Source organism: Podarcis raffonei, chromosome 11 (assembly GCF_027172205.1).
Source record: "Podarcis raffonei isolate rPodRaf1 chromosome 11, rPodRaf1.pri, whole genome shotgun sequence".
NCBI classification, from domain to species: Eukaryota; Metazoa; Chordata; class Lepidosauria; order Squamata; family Lacertidae; genus Podarcis; species Podarcis raffonei.
This window is the reverse complement of record NC_070612.1, coordinates 14806293-14822294: the sequence shown is the minus strand read 5'-3', so window position 1 is coordinate 14822294 and position 16002 is coordinate 14806293. Positions and strand designations below refer to the sequence as shown.

General features: G+C 41.9%; 1 protein-coding gene across 1 annotated transcript in view; it reads left to right on the top strand.

Moving 5' to 3' along the window:
• The window catches only part of ATP8B1 (ATPase phospholipid transporting 8B1), a 71427-nt gene that overhangs the window by 27161 nt on the left and 28264 nt on the right, over window positions 1-16002 (top strand). The window contains exons 2-9 of the mRNA XM_053408615.1: window positions 5452-5643; window positions 9427-9524; window positions 10247-10360; window positions 11287-11385; window positions 12316-12377; window positions 12651-12723; window positions 12866-12936; window positions 14311-14393. Of these exons, the coding sequence (XP_053264590.1) occupies window positions 5466-5643; window positions 9427-9524; window positions 10247-10360; window positions 11287-11385; window positions 12316-12377; window positions 12651-12723; window positions 12866-12936; window positions 14311-14393 (778 nt within the window). The 5' untranslated portion in view covers window positions 5452-5465. The remainder of the gene's footprint in view (window positions 1-5451; window positions 5644-9426; window positions 9525-10246; window positions 10361-11286; window positions 11386-12315; window positions 12378-12650; window positions 12724-12865; window positions 12937-14310; window positions 14394-16002) is intronic.

The window sequence follows — 16002 nt, the reverse complement described above, 5'->3', positions numbered from 1 at the left end:
CGTGAGAGTGTCTTTAAAAGTGCGTATTTCAGGAGCATAATTAATTGCAGTGTGTGTCTTCTGGGGCGCTATTAAATACAGTGGTACCTCTGGTTATGTACTTAATTCGTTCCGGAGGTCCATTCTTAACCTGAAACTGTTCTTAACCTGAAGCACGACTTTAGTCAATGGGGCCTCCCACTGCTGCCATCCCGCTGCCGCGCGATTTCTGTTCTCATCCTGAAGCAAAGTTCTTAACCCGAGGTACTATTTCTGGGTTAGTGGAGTCTGTAACCTGAAGTGTATGTAACCTGAAGCGTATGTAACCCGAGGTACCACTGTACAAAAATGAGGAAACCCATGGATAGAAAATAAATTTCCCTATGAAGATTTGGAAGAACATGGTATCATCTTGTCCGCTGCGAATATTTGGTCTGTGTTATATTACGTGGATGACGAAACTCTTGATGGCTACTGATCAAGGTTTGCTTTTGAGCAGCAGCCTTCTCTGTTTGGACGATTGGCAGACGAAAGTTCCATGTTCAAGTTTTTAGAAGGATTCTTCTTTTGAATCTGATGGGAGCCATTGAATCAAAACGGATTGCTGAAAGTGGAGAAGCAAAGACACAGTTGTGGTCCTTAGAAATGGTTCCAGGAAAGTGGGATTGCTGCCATGCTGGAGTTTGCAAAACTCCTGCATTTTCAAAGGAAGCGCTCCATTCCTCCATTCCGTACCTCTTAAAATGATTGATAATATGAATTACTTATGTTCTGCTTAGTTAGAATCAACAAAACCCTCTGCTCTATATCCTTTCAACAAATCTATAAGATTGGCAATCATTTGATGCAGAAGGGTGGTTCATTCACAAGTAAGCATATGCAGATGCTCTCTTGCCTGTAACTTACGTTATGTCCCATGTGCTGCTTTATTATTATTTACCACCACCATCATTTATTAAACTTGTTAGCCGCCTGCTTACCCAAAGGTCTCCAAGCGACCTAAAACACATTTTGTTGCTTTGGCCTTTGAACCAACAACAAAAAAAGCAGTCATGGAGTTTGAAAGCTAGTTAGGGAGAGAGGTTGTATCCTTGAAACTGGCATGTTGCTTTAGTTCTTTGACTGTTGATTTAAGTGGCATAATACACAATTCCTTTGAGTTTGTTGTTATTGCCTTTATTAGCAATCTAGGCTTGTTGTGTTTTGAGATGAAGGAGAAAAATACTGCTGAGTCAGAATGAGATCACCCAAGTTGCATTTAGGACTTCAGAAACTAAATCGACGCCAGAAGGCTTTCTTTCTTTCCTTCTTTCTTTCTTTCTTTCTTTCTTTCTAAAAACCTGTTTGGAGTGTGTTGCTCAGCTTACCCGGCGGTCTACAATTTTTTTAAAAAATGAAAGCAATTGTACATGTCTCGTGAGCATTCAGCCTCGCTTCTTACTATACAGTACATCAGTGTACCTCTTTCATATAAAATGGGGATCTGGTGTATGAGTAGTTAGCATAACTGATTTGTCACGATTCTCTCTCATTATTTTCTTTTGTAAAGGAACTGCTCAGGGTCATAATACTCTTTTCTTTATGAGTATCCGGTATCCAGCACAAAGAGTTTGTTGAACAGTTGGCTAGGGGAGCAGCTAAAAGGCTTTGGTTTGTGTGTTTTTTTATTACCCTGTTAGGCATTAACAGGGCCACTCCCTAGCCTAGACGGTATCAGCAAAAACAGTCTTCCTAGTATATGCAGGTGTGGAAGCACATTTATGTAGCCTTACTAGAGTTCAAACGGAAAATCATGATTTAAAGTCCTTGTGGCATGGATGATTGAGGACTGGAATTGGGCTGCTATGACTACTGTCTCTCTGCAGGCCGTGATTCTTGCCCAGGGATGTGGAGCTCCATTCTCCTACTCAAGTTCCTTTTAAACCAAATCTTAATTGTCGGTGCTCTGAATTTTAGAACACACTTTTTTATTTCTTCAGTCTGTTTTGGCGGCTTCAGTCAATGTAATGGGAAATGAAGCAATGACAACGGCCCTTCCCTCTAGCAAATGGTAACTGCTTGTAGAATTATAAGCTTACCTCCTTTATACATCACAGAAAGGCAGCTTTTATATTTGATAAAATTCAAATTTAAATGTAATGATCTAATCCAACTAATTTGTTCATTAAGCACCCTAAAGGATAGTGACATTCATATTAAACTTCAACACTATTTAAGTTCGTTCCACTTTCAAATGAGTTTCCCTTGAGCTTTGGATTCCCATTGCATATGCTTCTTACCCATGAAATTTTTAGTACTTTTTAACAAGCTTTATTGCAAGGATGGGCAACCTGTGGCTTTCCAGATGTTGTTGGGCTCCAGCCTCCCTGCCTGCCCTGTCCCAGCCTGCAGAGTCCAATGATCAAGGATGGTGGAAGCTGTCATCCAGCAATTTTTCAGAGGAGCATAGGTTCCTCAACCCATCTTCTGGACCCCCCGGGAAACTCAACAAACTGTGCTGCACCTGGAACTGGGTGTGGAGAGGGGAACTGAATGGGTCACAACTGTGGGCAGCCTGAAGATGTACCATCCACCTTGGGCCAGTCTGTAAAATGCAAGTCTGGAGTGAAAGACTAGGGTGACTATTTCCAGGAACTCTTATTATGAGACTTTTGTGGGTGAGCTGAGGGTTTGTTTGGGCCCTAGGAGAGAACCCAGAGGCTGAGAGGAAGAGGGTGTGCCAGAAGGAAAATGAATTGATGTTGATTTTCATATGTTTTGTAACTTCTTTGCAATGTTGTTGTTTCAGTTTTCTGCGTACTGCTTATATTAACAGTATACAAATTAAATAATCAGTCAGTCGGTTTGTGGGGTGGGGTGTAGTGCTTGGTATTGGCAGAGGGTAAAGCTGTGTGTCTTCTTTAAATTACAACTTTCTGCAGCAAACCATTGTTCAGTTCCCCTGAGAGAGAAGGATTGTAGTCATACTTCACAATACAACATATTCTGTTCTGTTAGGCTTCGTTAAGAAGAAACAAAACGGTCTATTAGAGGTGCCCTTCTTTGTGCTGTTGTGTTTTATTGGAAAATTGCCTTTATTGTCATCTCTGAAGCACATATGTGAGCTTCCTCCCTTTTATTATTCATTTCCACACACAAATTCACAGAAATTTTATTTAATAACATATTCTTCAAAGGCCTGCTTTTTAGTATTCAGTTGCTGTACTGATAAGAGATGGCTGCATAATTGCACACCTCATTCTAAGGAGTTTTCTGGGGACTGAATGCGAGCTACGTTTGGCAGAAGGCAGGTGGCAATGCCAGGGTTGTGCCTTAGGCAAATGATCCTTTATCATAGAGATGAAAATGTGTACTAAGAGGTCATCCAGCTGAGCCCCCTTGCAATGCAGGATCTGTAATGCCGATTGCAGCTCCAGCGTCTCTGACGGATAGCTGTCCAGCCTCTGTACACATGCAGGATAGAAGCATGTGGTAATTTTATTAGATCCTGCCACTTGTTGAAAGAAAGGTTTGTGAAACATTTGAGTTTTAATACATTGATTAACTACTGTATTTTTCGCTCTATAAGATGCACCCGACCATAAGACGCATCTAGTTTTTAGAGGAGGAAAACAAGAAACAAGAAAGCAATGCAAAGCCTCTTGAGCAAAGAGGGAGGAGCACTCTCGCTGCACTCAAGAAGCTTCGCGTGGCTATCCCTGAAGCCAGAAGAGCAAGAGGGATCGCTGCGCACCGATCCCTCTCGCTCTTCTGGCTTCTGGGATAGCTGCGCAGCCTGCATTCGCTCCATAAGACGCACACACATTTACCCTTACTTTTTAGGAGGGGAAAGTGCGTCTTATAGAGCGAAAAATACGGTAAATTTGCATCTCCAAGTGAATGAGAGAATAAGGTACCGTATTTTTTGCTCTATAAGACTCACTTTTTCCCTCCTAAAAAGTAAGGGGGAATGTGTGTGCGTCTTATGGAGCGAATGCAGGCTGCACAGCTATTTCAGAAGCCAGAACAGCAAGAGGGATTGCTGCTTTCACTGCGCAGAGATCCCTCTTGTTGTTCTGGCCTCTGAGATTCAGAATACTTTTTTTCTTGTTTTCCTCCTCCAAAAACTAGGTGCGTCTTGTGGTCTGGTGCGTCTTATAGAGCGAAAAATACAGTATATTTGCAGGATGCAGATATCAAGAAGAAATCTAGGATTGTCTTTGCTTGTGTGTAGTGTTGGGGAAACAAATGCTGTATGTATAACTCGGCCTGTATAAGGTTGGAGCTGCAGATAAATTTGACAATTACACTTTTTTTGTTTTTGAAAGCACATCTTTCAGTTGCCTACATTTGTTTTTTGGATTTTAGCTGCATTTTATCTGTACACTACTTTGAGAATTTTTCTGATGTGTTTAAATTTGCCATGATGACGAGGATGGTGGCTAAGAAGGGATGAGTGCAGAAATCCCAGTGTAGGCTAGGTGAAGAACGAGAGCAATGAATCAGAAAGTCCTTGGATCAAATTTTAACATCTGGTGTGAGCTCACTAGGCACACTGCTCTCTCTCTCTCTCTCTCTGCCTCAGTCCTCCTCATCTTTAATACGGGAGATAATAAGACAACAGCTTTGTTTACAACAACTATATAGTGCATGTGGAGCATTTTTAATCCTTGAAATCATTATCAAGTTTGGGCAACTGTTGACACTGTGGCAGATGTGCACATTGAGGCTTATTTCCCTCCTTTCTCTGATAGTTCAAATGGAAGTCCTGTTGCAGGGATAAATAATCTGTGGCCCTCCAGATGTTTCTGGGGTTCAGTTCCCATCATCCCTGACTATGAGCCATCGTGGCTGGGAGCTGATGTGAGTTGGAGTCCAATGTCCTCTGTAGGGGCACAGGATCTTCACCACCCATGATCTAATGCATGGGAAGCATGTGTGTTGCTCATGTATATGGAGACAGCTAAAACCCTCTGGCTCTTTGAGAGGAATTTGATGGGTGAATTGACTTCCCTTTGGATGTAAAGTATATGCCCTCCCCTCAGTAGTCCACCTTGAACTTGATTGTCTGCTAGCACCATGAGCCAAGAACAATTGAGGCTGGAATATACGAAGTTTTTAGCTGTACCTATTCACTTAGAAAATGATCCTTTAACGTTTCTCCACCACCACCATTACATTTTACTGCCTGTAAACTCCTAGGTGTATTTGCACAAGACTACAGAACTCTCAGCCCAACTTCCTTTGGCAGTTTAATCTGTTACCAGGGACTATGTCTTAGGTGAGAGACTTCAACCACGTCAGGAGACAGGCAACTGAAAACAGATGCATGGCTGAGATTCAGAAAAAATTAATACCTTTTATTATTATTTTTAAGTGGTGCTAAGAGAACTTGGTTCCTGTTTGCAAAGTCTCTCAGGGGGGTGGGTGAGGCTGTATGCTATGGCTATCCTGCTAGGCTGAACTCGGGTTTGCTTTCATTTCCGGCTTTAGGAACGGCTAGGAGAATGAATTCGGAAAGAGATTCGGAAACTACCTTTGACGAGGACTCCCAACCCAACGACGAAGAGGTGCCATATAGCGATGATGAGACAGAGGATGAATTGGACGTTCCGCCTCCTGTCGAGCCAGAGCAAAACCGCATCAACAGAGAGGTGGAAGTGACTCGAGATACGCTTAGAAAAGGTGAGTCGGACGTGAATGATTCCGGAAGGGGAATGTAAGGTGAGCCGCGCTGGATCACGTCAAAGGCCCATTCAGTTCTGTGTGGAGTGGTCAACCAGATGTCAATGGGAAGCAGGGCCTGAGTGTGACGGGACTCTCCCCACTTGTGGCACCCCCACTAACTAGTATAGCTAGCAGACAGAACATAGCTAGCAGCCACTGATAGCCTTATTCTCCATGAATTTGTCTAATCCTCTTTTAAAGCCATCCAAGTTGGTGTCCATCACTGGGGCCGGCCCACACCCAAGGCAAGGTGATCCACAGGAGCAGCAGCTCCAAGGAAGTCTTTGTCTGCTGCTGTTGCTTCCACTGCGACAGTGATAGCCGGGCCTTCTCCTTGGTAGTGGAATCTGCCACCCCCATGGCTGCCTCCCCAGTGGCCTCTTGGAGAATAGGAGATGCGGCTGGTCTACTCCCACCCCTTAGGAAGGAAATGGTGAGGGCTGCCCTCTGGGGTCTCCTGGGCTGTGCACCCACCCAACAAGATTCAGAGCGGGTCCATTTTCCTCACTGCAATGGCCTTTGATTTCCACTTGACCATTGAGTAAGGTTGTTTTGAGTTTCCCAACTTGTTTCTGATGGAGATCTTCACTCACTCCTTCTTCCCTGCTGTGGTGGTGGTGGTGGGTTCCATTTTGTGGTTTGCCTCAGGTGGCAAAATGTATTGGGCCAGCCCTGGCCATCACTGCACTGTATGAAGTACTTTCATTTGACTGTCCTAAATCTTCCAACAGCCAGCTTCGTCGGAAGCAATTACTCTGAGTGTTATGTTTTTACTGTTCAGTTTCCAAAACACCACAGGGTCATTCCTAGATTGATCCAGCAGGGAAACTATCAATGTGGTTTGGAAGTGGCATAAGCCTGTTTAAAATGAAATTTATTTGGCCATATCCTCTAAACAACTGGCTGAAAACGCACAAGCCACATTTTATGCATGGGTTTTTTAATTTTTATATTATTTGTACATATAAAGTATACTATAAATATACAAGAATGCATAGTAATATAATCAAGATAAGATATGGATACAGAGAAAACTAATAGTCTAACTTATAAATATAAAATGAGGAGTATAAATCTACGCATGAAAGTATGAAATAGGTATGTGGATAAATAGGTTGCAATATTTAACTTCCCATATATTTTACAATAGCATATAAACAATCCTTGTCCCATCTATTTCCAACTCTGTTTTTCACAAGCTTTGAATTTTCAAGTTGATGCAAAGCAATACTGTAAAAATTATCACTTCCCCCTTCTTTTAACCCTCATAAACCACCACATTTTAAAGCATACTTTCTCTACTTTTATTAACTTAGTTTTTCTGGCGCTCCAGAACCCCCCCCCCAAAATATGTAATGTACTTCCAAAAATACATAACTCATTTCTGCTTAGATGGACTAGCCCACTTCTCAACAAGAAAACTCAGCAAAGACAACAGCTGCAGTTCTGAAATTTGTTCTAGTAGAAGAGTTTGGATTTGATATCCCGCCTTTCACTCCCCTTCAGGAGTCTCAAAGCGGCTAACATTCTCCTTTCCCTTCCTCCCCCACAACAAACACTCTGTGAGGTGAGTGGGGCTGAGAGACTTCAAAGAAGTGTGACTGGCCCAAGGTCACCCAGCAGCTGCACGTGGAGGAGCGGAGACGCGAACCCGGTTACCCAGATTACGTGACTACTGCTCTTAACCACTACACCACACCACACTAGTAAATGCTGAGAATCCCCAGAACTACAAGTATTCGCTGCCAGTTTTTGTCTGTGGGGTGGTGGTGATGGAAATTCCTATAATCATAATTTCAGGACTTTGCAATGTAGATTTTGAAAGGGTATATACTATCAGGCTCAAGGTGCAATTTGACACAAACAGTTCATTCACACAAGCTTGGCACTTATGCATAAACCAATAGCCAGGGTGGATTTGATTTAAATCACTAGCCAGTAAGACTTGATTTAAATCATTATTTTTTTTACAGAAAGACTCATTCTTATTGGTATAATATTAATATTTACAAATGAGAAGAAGGGCCTGGAACCAGCGAACTCTTATTAGTTGACTGGCAAGCACTTCAAGGTCTTCCAAGGACTTACAGATCCCAGTTACTATTTCCACACACACACCTATTTGGATTTGCTTCTACGTTCAGGTGCCTATTCTGTACAGTTAAGTGTTAGCGCAGTTGTTGCAACCCAGTGGGATTGGGAAGAGGTTGCCAGCCCCGAAGTGCCTTCAGCACTTGCCTCAAGTCTGAGTTGCACAGACATGCAACTGACTCACACAATTATTACACAAAGATCCCAAGAATTGTGGAGTATTCCGCTCACAAGGTTGCGTTTTCATTTTTACTGCTTCTTACTTAGCTACTTGTGCAGATCTGTTCCACTCCAAACAATCTATTCATTGAACCTCTTGGAACTTAGTATTTAAGAGGGGCTGATTCTGTGTATATAAATTTGCAGTGGAACAATGGGATTAAGGTCGTCCCGTCCCCCCCCCGCTCAACTCTGTGTATGTTTATTTTACAACATATTTCCTGTGAAGAAAAGGCACATTATCTCTGCAGACACAAATTCACACTTTTGAAAACTGCAAAAACAAGCATCTGTGATAATATCTTCTTGTTAGAAAAACTGCCCCAAATAATCTTACAGAAACCTCTGGAAGAGCATGACATTGTGAATGGATTAATGGAATTCGTTTACCCAAAAATTAAAACATTGCATATAAAGCCTCATGCAACATAATTGAAAACAAATCCTTATTTCCTGAAGGACTATAATGTAAGTTAAATAGAAAACTATCTTTAGAAAGATTTTTCCTCCGAAAGCATTTTATTTTTTATTTATACACACACACACACACACACACACACACACAATTTAAATGTTTAAAAAATCGAATTTAAATTTTAAAAATCCATTTTAAATTTTAAAAATCCATTTTTTATTTTTATAAATCATTTATTTTTATCCACCCTGCCAATGGCTCTACATCAGGCTTCCTCAAACTTGGCCCTCTAGATGTTTTTGGCCTACAACTTCCATGATCCCTAGCTAGCAGGACCAGTGGTTGGGGATGATGGGAATTGTAGTCTCAAAACATCTGGAGGGCCGAGGTTGAGGAAGCCTGCTCTACATGCTGATGTGAAAAGTAGGTCTGAGATGAAGAAAAATAGTTGTGGCAGTAAATTAACTTTTCTCTCCACTAGATCCACCAGTAGATGAGTCATAAGGATAACCTTTAAGTGAGATTTCCAGTCTGTTCTTTGCTAATTTTCTAAAAGACAAATGGTTGACATCACCACAAATTGCACCGTATTTACCTGGGATGTTCTCCCCAAGGTCATTCCGGTAGTAAAGCTTATTTCTCTCTCCCACGGCTAACTTGTTTTCCCACTTTTGCCTTAGCGGAAGCAAAAGTAAGAAGCTTGTAGGTAGTTTTGAAATTATGCAAATCAAGGGAAGTTGTTTCGAATTCCTTAGGGTTCCCTTGTTCTGTTAATTCTTTGAACAAGGAGTAATGTTTAAAAGCAGAACATTTATTCCTCTGCTCATCTTTGTTGCATTTGTAGTTTCTTTTTGATCTTGGGTATGCTAAGACTGCTAACCAGGACGTGGGATGGGGGTCCTAACCATTCAAGCCTTCATATGCCGGTGGGAGTTAATAAATTTCCTGCTTTCAGTCACTTGATTATTAAGTTCATGATGATCACACTTTATGGTTTTCATTTTCTTGTTTTTCAGAATGCGGCTGGCAAGTTAAAGCAAATGATTGTGCCTTCTATGAACAGCCCCAATTTATGAAAACGACTTATCTGTGCCTTAAGAAAAGTAAATATGCAGTAAGTGGATTAATAATAATAATAATAATATCATGGTGTTGAAGTGGACCTTCACCTAGTCCAGGGATCAATTAGTCGTGCTTCGTTGGTTTTCATTACTGGAGTACAATTCCCATCATCCCTGAGCATTGGCCCTAGGTAGAACTGATGGGAGTTGGAGTTTAATAGTATCTAGAGAACCACACGTTTCTTATCCTTCATCCATTCCAGTTCAACACCTGACCTGGAGGAAAAAGTTCCTGCAGGTTTTTTTGTTTTTTTTAAAATGCCTTGTTTTAGCATGAAATGGGTTACACCAGGGGTCAGCAAACTTTTTCAGCAGGGGGCTGGTCCACTGTCCCTCAGACCTTGTGGGGGGCCGGACTATATTTTGAAAATAAAAATAAAAATGAACCAATTCCTATGTCCCACAAATAACCCAGAGATTCATTTTAAATAAAAGGACACATTCTACTTATGTAAAAACACGCTGATTCCCGGACCATCCGCGGGTCAGATTTAGAAGGTGATTGGGCTGGATCCGGCCCCCGGGCCTTAGTTTGCCTACCCACGGGTTACACCTTTTCACAGAACATGAACACCCCCATATCCGCTGGAAAACTATAATGCACTTGCCTAACTGAAGAATGATTTCACTAAATGATAACGTTTCACATGAAATGCTACCTTGTTAGTATATTTAATGCTTTTTCTGTAATTTGCTTCTTTGTCTTCTTCCACAGGGGAATGCAATCAAAACCTACAAGTATAATCCCATTACCTTCTTGCCACTGAATTTATTTGAACAGTTTAAAAGGGTCGCCAACTTCTATTTCTTGGTTCTACTTATTTTACAGGTAAAACATGACTGCATAATTCATTGTGGAGACTGGGTCCTCCATCCCCCACTCCTTTGTGCCCCATTTAAAGCAGGTGTGCGATGAAGTACAACTCTTCATAGGTGGCAGATCTCGGGGTCTCAAATTTCAGCAGCACCCTGTGTGATGCCAAAATTCAGCACCCCTCCACCTATTGCTCTTCATTCGGAATCGTAGTTACGGTGCCCCCAGCAGTGACCCCAAGGCTCCGTACCCAGTGTGACTGAACTGGTTGTTCTCCCCTAAATCTGCCTTTCCTCCTGCAGCTGAGCCTATTAAAACTGAAGGGTTGGGAAAGTCAGGTACCATTATCAGTAGGAAATGGTCAAAGAGGATATCTGGGTTGATTGGTTTTTCAAATTTATTATTTTAGTGCATGAACAATGGAGCATTTAGGTGTTAGGGCTCCGAGAATCACTCCACCCTGACTTGAGAGAACAATGGCTCTCCAGCTTAGACCTTTCAAAGTCCTCCTCCCTGCGTAACTGCAATTCCGTTCATTCCTGGAGGATCAGCTGTGATGCTGCAACTGGTTTTGAGCTTAACGTGTAGATGCAAGCTTGTCTCGGTTAACAGCATGCTCTGCTCTCCCATCACACCTGCCTGTTTACTTGCTGGTGCAGCTCTTCTTTTGACCATTGCTGCTTTTCAAAATGTACCTTAGTGGAGGTTGGGGCGGGGGGACAGGACTCCCCATGGTGCCAGGCATGGAGAGTTAACAGCTCAAAGATATTTACTGTGTGAAAATTTGTATATGCAAAGCCATGTGGTCTACTGCTGAGATATGGCATTTACAGATGTGTAAAACACCTTGTATGTAAATGCAGGGTAGTAGTTTTTTTTAAAAAAATTCAAAAATAATAAATAAATAAATAAATAAATATTCCTCTCTTTTTTTCTTGCAGTGCATTCCTCAGATAACCACCCTCTCATGGTATACAACTCTGATACCTTTACTCTTGGTTCTCGGCATCACTGCGATAAAAGACCTAGTGGATGATATTGTAAGCATTGTTTTATTTATTTATGTATTCTTCCTCTTTTTACATTTCAGGGTGTTTCTCTCTCCCCCCCCCCCTCGGCATTATATTGGGGTAGTTAAAATAATTGTCACAAGAAACCTTCCTGGACCAAAGAGCAAAAAGGGTGAATGACAAATTATAATTGTAACAACAGGTCAGTTTGGTGACCTGCAAGAAATAAATATAAGAGAGAATTGTGTTTTATGCCACCCCAAAGAATGAATCCACGAAACTTTTGTTCCTAGCAAGATTATTCACTGCAATTGGAACTTCCTATTCTTTGCTTTCTGACCTATCAAGGAATGTACAAAGGTTAATTTTGTTCATTCAAAATAGAACGGATGGTTATTACTATTACTGTTTCCTAAGTTTAGTAGCCACTTTACACAAGCATCTTAAAAAAATTAAATCTTACAAATAATAGTAACATGCGCATTAATTGAAAGCAAAGCAGGAGGAGATCAAACCATATAAACAACCCATTCCCTGTCCACCACAGATAGCAAAGCAAAAACAAACACCACTCAGTTTCCTGGGAGAAGATAAACTTCTTTGGCTAAAGATGTCAGTGTTGGTGCCAGGCGAGGCTCCCTGGGGGAGAGAATTCTGTAGACGAGGGGGGAGGACACAAGCCCATTCCCTTGTTGCCATCCCCTGAATAGTTTCTAGGGGGTGGGGGAAAATAGAGAAGGCCTCCGGTGCTGGGATATGGGAATGCTCACTTAGAAGATGATGTTCTGTAAGGTATTGGGGTTCTAAACACACACTCCTTCATTCCAACTCCATTCATTCTTCTGGGCTTAAGGTCTGTGCTGAAGAGGTTTGAGGGCCTCATACAGGTTGCCCAGCTGTGCTTTAAGACGACAGCATAGGTTATTTTAATCTCTTTCCCTTCTTCTTCCTTTTTTTTAGGCTCGGCATCGGATGGACAATGAAATTAACAACCGCACGTGTGATGTAATCAAGGATGGCAGGTATGGTTCTATAGGTGTCACCTTAACAATTGTCTGTCTGAACAGCTATCACACTGCATTAATCATACATGTTTCAAAAAGGTTTTCTGTGGAAAGTTAGCATGGCTGTTTTTAATAATTTTCTGCACAGCCAGAAACTGAAAGGGTTGAAATATTATTAGTTAATATTACCTAGTAGAAATGGCATATATTCTTTGAGAGCATTCAGCCTTTTTCCTAAATGTTATCCAGTTCACTTTTTAAATATATATATATTATTTCTCTCTACTTAAGGTTTGAAAATACAAAATGGAAGGACATCAAAGTTGGTGATATCATCCGTCTTAGGAAAAATGCCTTTATTCCTGTAAGTGAAATGCTGTGTGTGTGTGTGTGTGTGTGTGTGTGTGAGAGAGAGAGAGAGAGAGAGAGAGTTTTTTTTTATTTTTGCTGTGTGACGGCAGTATCATTCACATGCATTTAATTTGCTTTATTCTTTATTTAATCAGGCTGATATCCTGCTGCTGTCCACTTCAGAACCTAATAGCCTTTGCTATGTAGAGACAGCTGAATTAGATGGGTAAGGGCTCTTTCTCCTAATGCTTACCTCCCCATAATATTAAAAAGTTATTCTTGTTTGTAGCCTTAGCCTTAGCCATGCTAAATTCCCAGTCAACATGTGTGTTTTTTTTGGTGCTATATTTTAAAACTTGCTCTGTCCATTTTAAGGTTGCGTGGATTCAGAAAAGCACATTTTGACCCAACGTGCATAGGATAAGGAAATACTGCTCTTAAACATAATTAGGTTGTACAGTGGTACTTTGGTTCTTGAACTTAATCCATTCCGGGAGTCTGTTTGACTCCCAAAACCATTCGAAAACCAAGGCATGGCTTCCACTTGGCTGCATGACTTTCCTGCACTCAAGCAGAAGCCACTTTGGATGTTCGACTTCCAAAAAACGTTTGCAAACTGGAACACTTACTTCTGGGTTTGCGGCGTTCGGGAGCCAATTTCTTTGGGAGCCAAGCTGTTCAAGAACCAATATAAATATTGATTTCTGGGTGAATAGCAAGAGCAGAGGTGGGGCTATTCTTTACCATTACATCCTGGGAGGTTGTCGGTTTTGGATCTAGCTGAGTGACATGACACTCAGACCTAACCAAATATAGTCTTATCCATCGAGCCATTGTATAAATTGTCCTTTTTGTAGGGCATGGCTCACCATGGCCAGGGCTGCTACTGATAACTCCTTCTACTGAAGGATAAAAACTATTAATTGGTTCTGTTGTTTTGAATCATAGAATTACAGAATTGGAAGAGACCATCTAGTCCAATCCCCTGCGATGCAGATGGCCAACTGACCTTCAGCATTTGCAGGAATACTTGACTATAGAGAGAGAAATTAGCCTGAATGATAAGGGGCTTACACAGAGACAGGTGCAGCCATTTCTGTGGTCCTGGCTTCATACAGCCATTTTTTCCCCTGATCACCTGCTTCTGTAATCATGGTGCAATGCATATTCTCCCGTTGTGATCAAAGAAAAGAAGAAAAGGCCTGCTTGCATGTCTAAGCAGGCTCCAGGTAGCTTCCCCAAGCGGTGCTTAATAAAATCGATGTGCAACAAATGTGTTAGGAAAACCTGTTCTGCCCTGTTGGGATTAACATTTTATAGCACCATCATCTGATTGACCCAAATGGACATGCACCACTGTGTGTTCTCATACTTCAGTAGCAAAGAACACCGTGTGACAAAGCACATCTTGTTGCTCTCTTTGGAGCCCCAGGGTTTTTGCCATGTTTGTTTGCTTTGCGTGTTGTTCACCTGCTGTTTTGTTAGAAACTCGTAGAACAGAAAGCTAAGCTAAGGTTCCTTTTAAGTACTATTTCTAATGGTCCATTGTCCCTATAGAATTTGCAACATTACAACTTTGCATTTCCCTCCTGTGCTTCAGTGAAACCAATTTGAAGTTCAAGATGTCTCTGGAGGTGACTGACAGATACCTTCACCAAGAGGGCGCCTTGGCAGCATTTGATGGTTTGTACAAACGTGCATTTCTTCTTAATTACATATGAATATGCTGTCTTATGCCATGTCAAGACACTGGAGCAACTAATGCAGGATGGTCCAGCAGCAGGTCTGCAGGTTTGCGAACGGAGACTTTCCCAGCTAGTGATTTCAACTGAGAACTGTGCACGCAAAAGCCATGCTTTACTAATGAGCTACAGCTGCAAGTACCTAATGCCACTGAAGTTACAAAAAGAGGGGAAAGGCAGTCTCTTTCAAAAACAAAAGCCTGGTTTGCCCAACACTCTTTCCTGATTGCTCTCCTGTGAGCAGTGAGGGAAGCAAGGTTGTGTCATCTCTTCCTCCTTGTTCACTTGTGCTGTGTGCCTATCCTGGGAGATGACTGTTTCAGCAAAGGCTTTGCCACTTGCTGCCCCAAATGCCTTCTCGGTAGTGGCACCCACCCTGTGGAATGCCCTCCCACCAGATGCCAAAGAGAAGAACAACTACCAGACTTTTAGAAGACATCTGAAGGCAGCCCTCTTTAGGGAAGCTTTTAATGTTTAACAGACTACTGTATTTTAATACTTGATTGAAAGCCGCCCAGAGTGGCTGGGGAAACCCAGCCAGATGGGCGGGGTATTAATCATCATCATCATCATCATCATCATCATCAATCTCCCTTTAGTCATAGTCAGCAGCACTAGGCTAGGTAGATGAACAGTGTTAAGCTGATGGCAGAGTCATGTCTTCATGGGGCCTGACTGCAGTGGGCCATCACTTTAGAAGTCTCTTCCCAAGGATATATGTTTGCACCTTTTCTACCGGTTTTCAAAAGAACACAAAAGCCTTAAGGGGGAGGGGGGAAACATCTAGTCAGCTTTTGAAAAAGTTTGGGTCTGTTTTTATTCCGCTGACACTGTTTTCAATTGCTGTTGCTGTTATATTTTTAGACATTTTGTGTTTATACTATGGTTTTTATGGCTTGGACTGTTTTGTGTTTTAATATGTGGTGAGCCACTTTGAAGCAGGTCGCCCTGAAAGGTGACCTATAAATAAGCAACAGGATGTGCACAAGACGGTACAAGTTGGTTTGGCACCCAATTCAGCACTTTGGAAAACAGCTGATCTCAGTCTGAGTTGGCTCATAGGCCAGTGATGGCCAAACTTGGCCCTCCAGCTGTTTTGGGACTACAGTTCCCATCACCCCTGACCACTGGTTCTGTTAGCTAGGGATGATGGGAGTTATAGTCCCAAAACAGCTGGAGGGCCAAGTTTGGCCATCACTGTCATAGGCTGCCCAATTTGGCTTGTGTCTGGCTAATTTCCACCCCATTCATGGTTGGGAAACTAAACAATTGCAATAACATTCCCCCCTTTTTGACAGAAGTGGATGACATCTGCAGACGTAGTTCTCTTCTCACTGGATGCAGCCTGCTAAATTCCAGGCAAATAGGGGCAGAGGATTTTGTTCTGGACACTCCCAAAATGTGTTGTTTTCCCTCCCAAACAGGAACTACCTGTGTTTTTATTATTATTATTGGAAATAATTGGGTGAAATTTTCAGGCAAGATTGCCCCTTCTGAAGGCATGAATCCTGACAAATTTCAGAGCTATATCTGTAGTAGTTTTCACACAA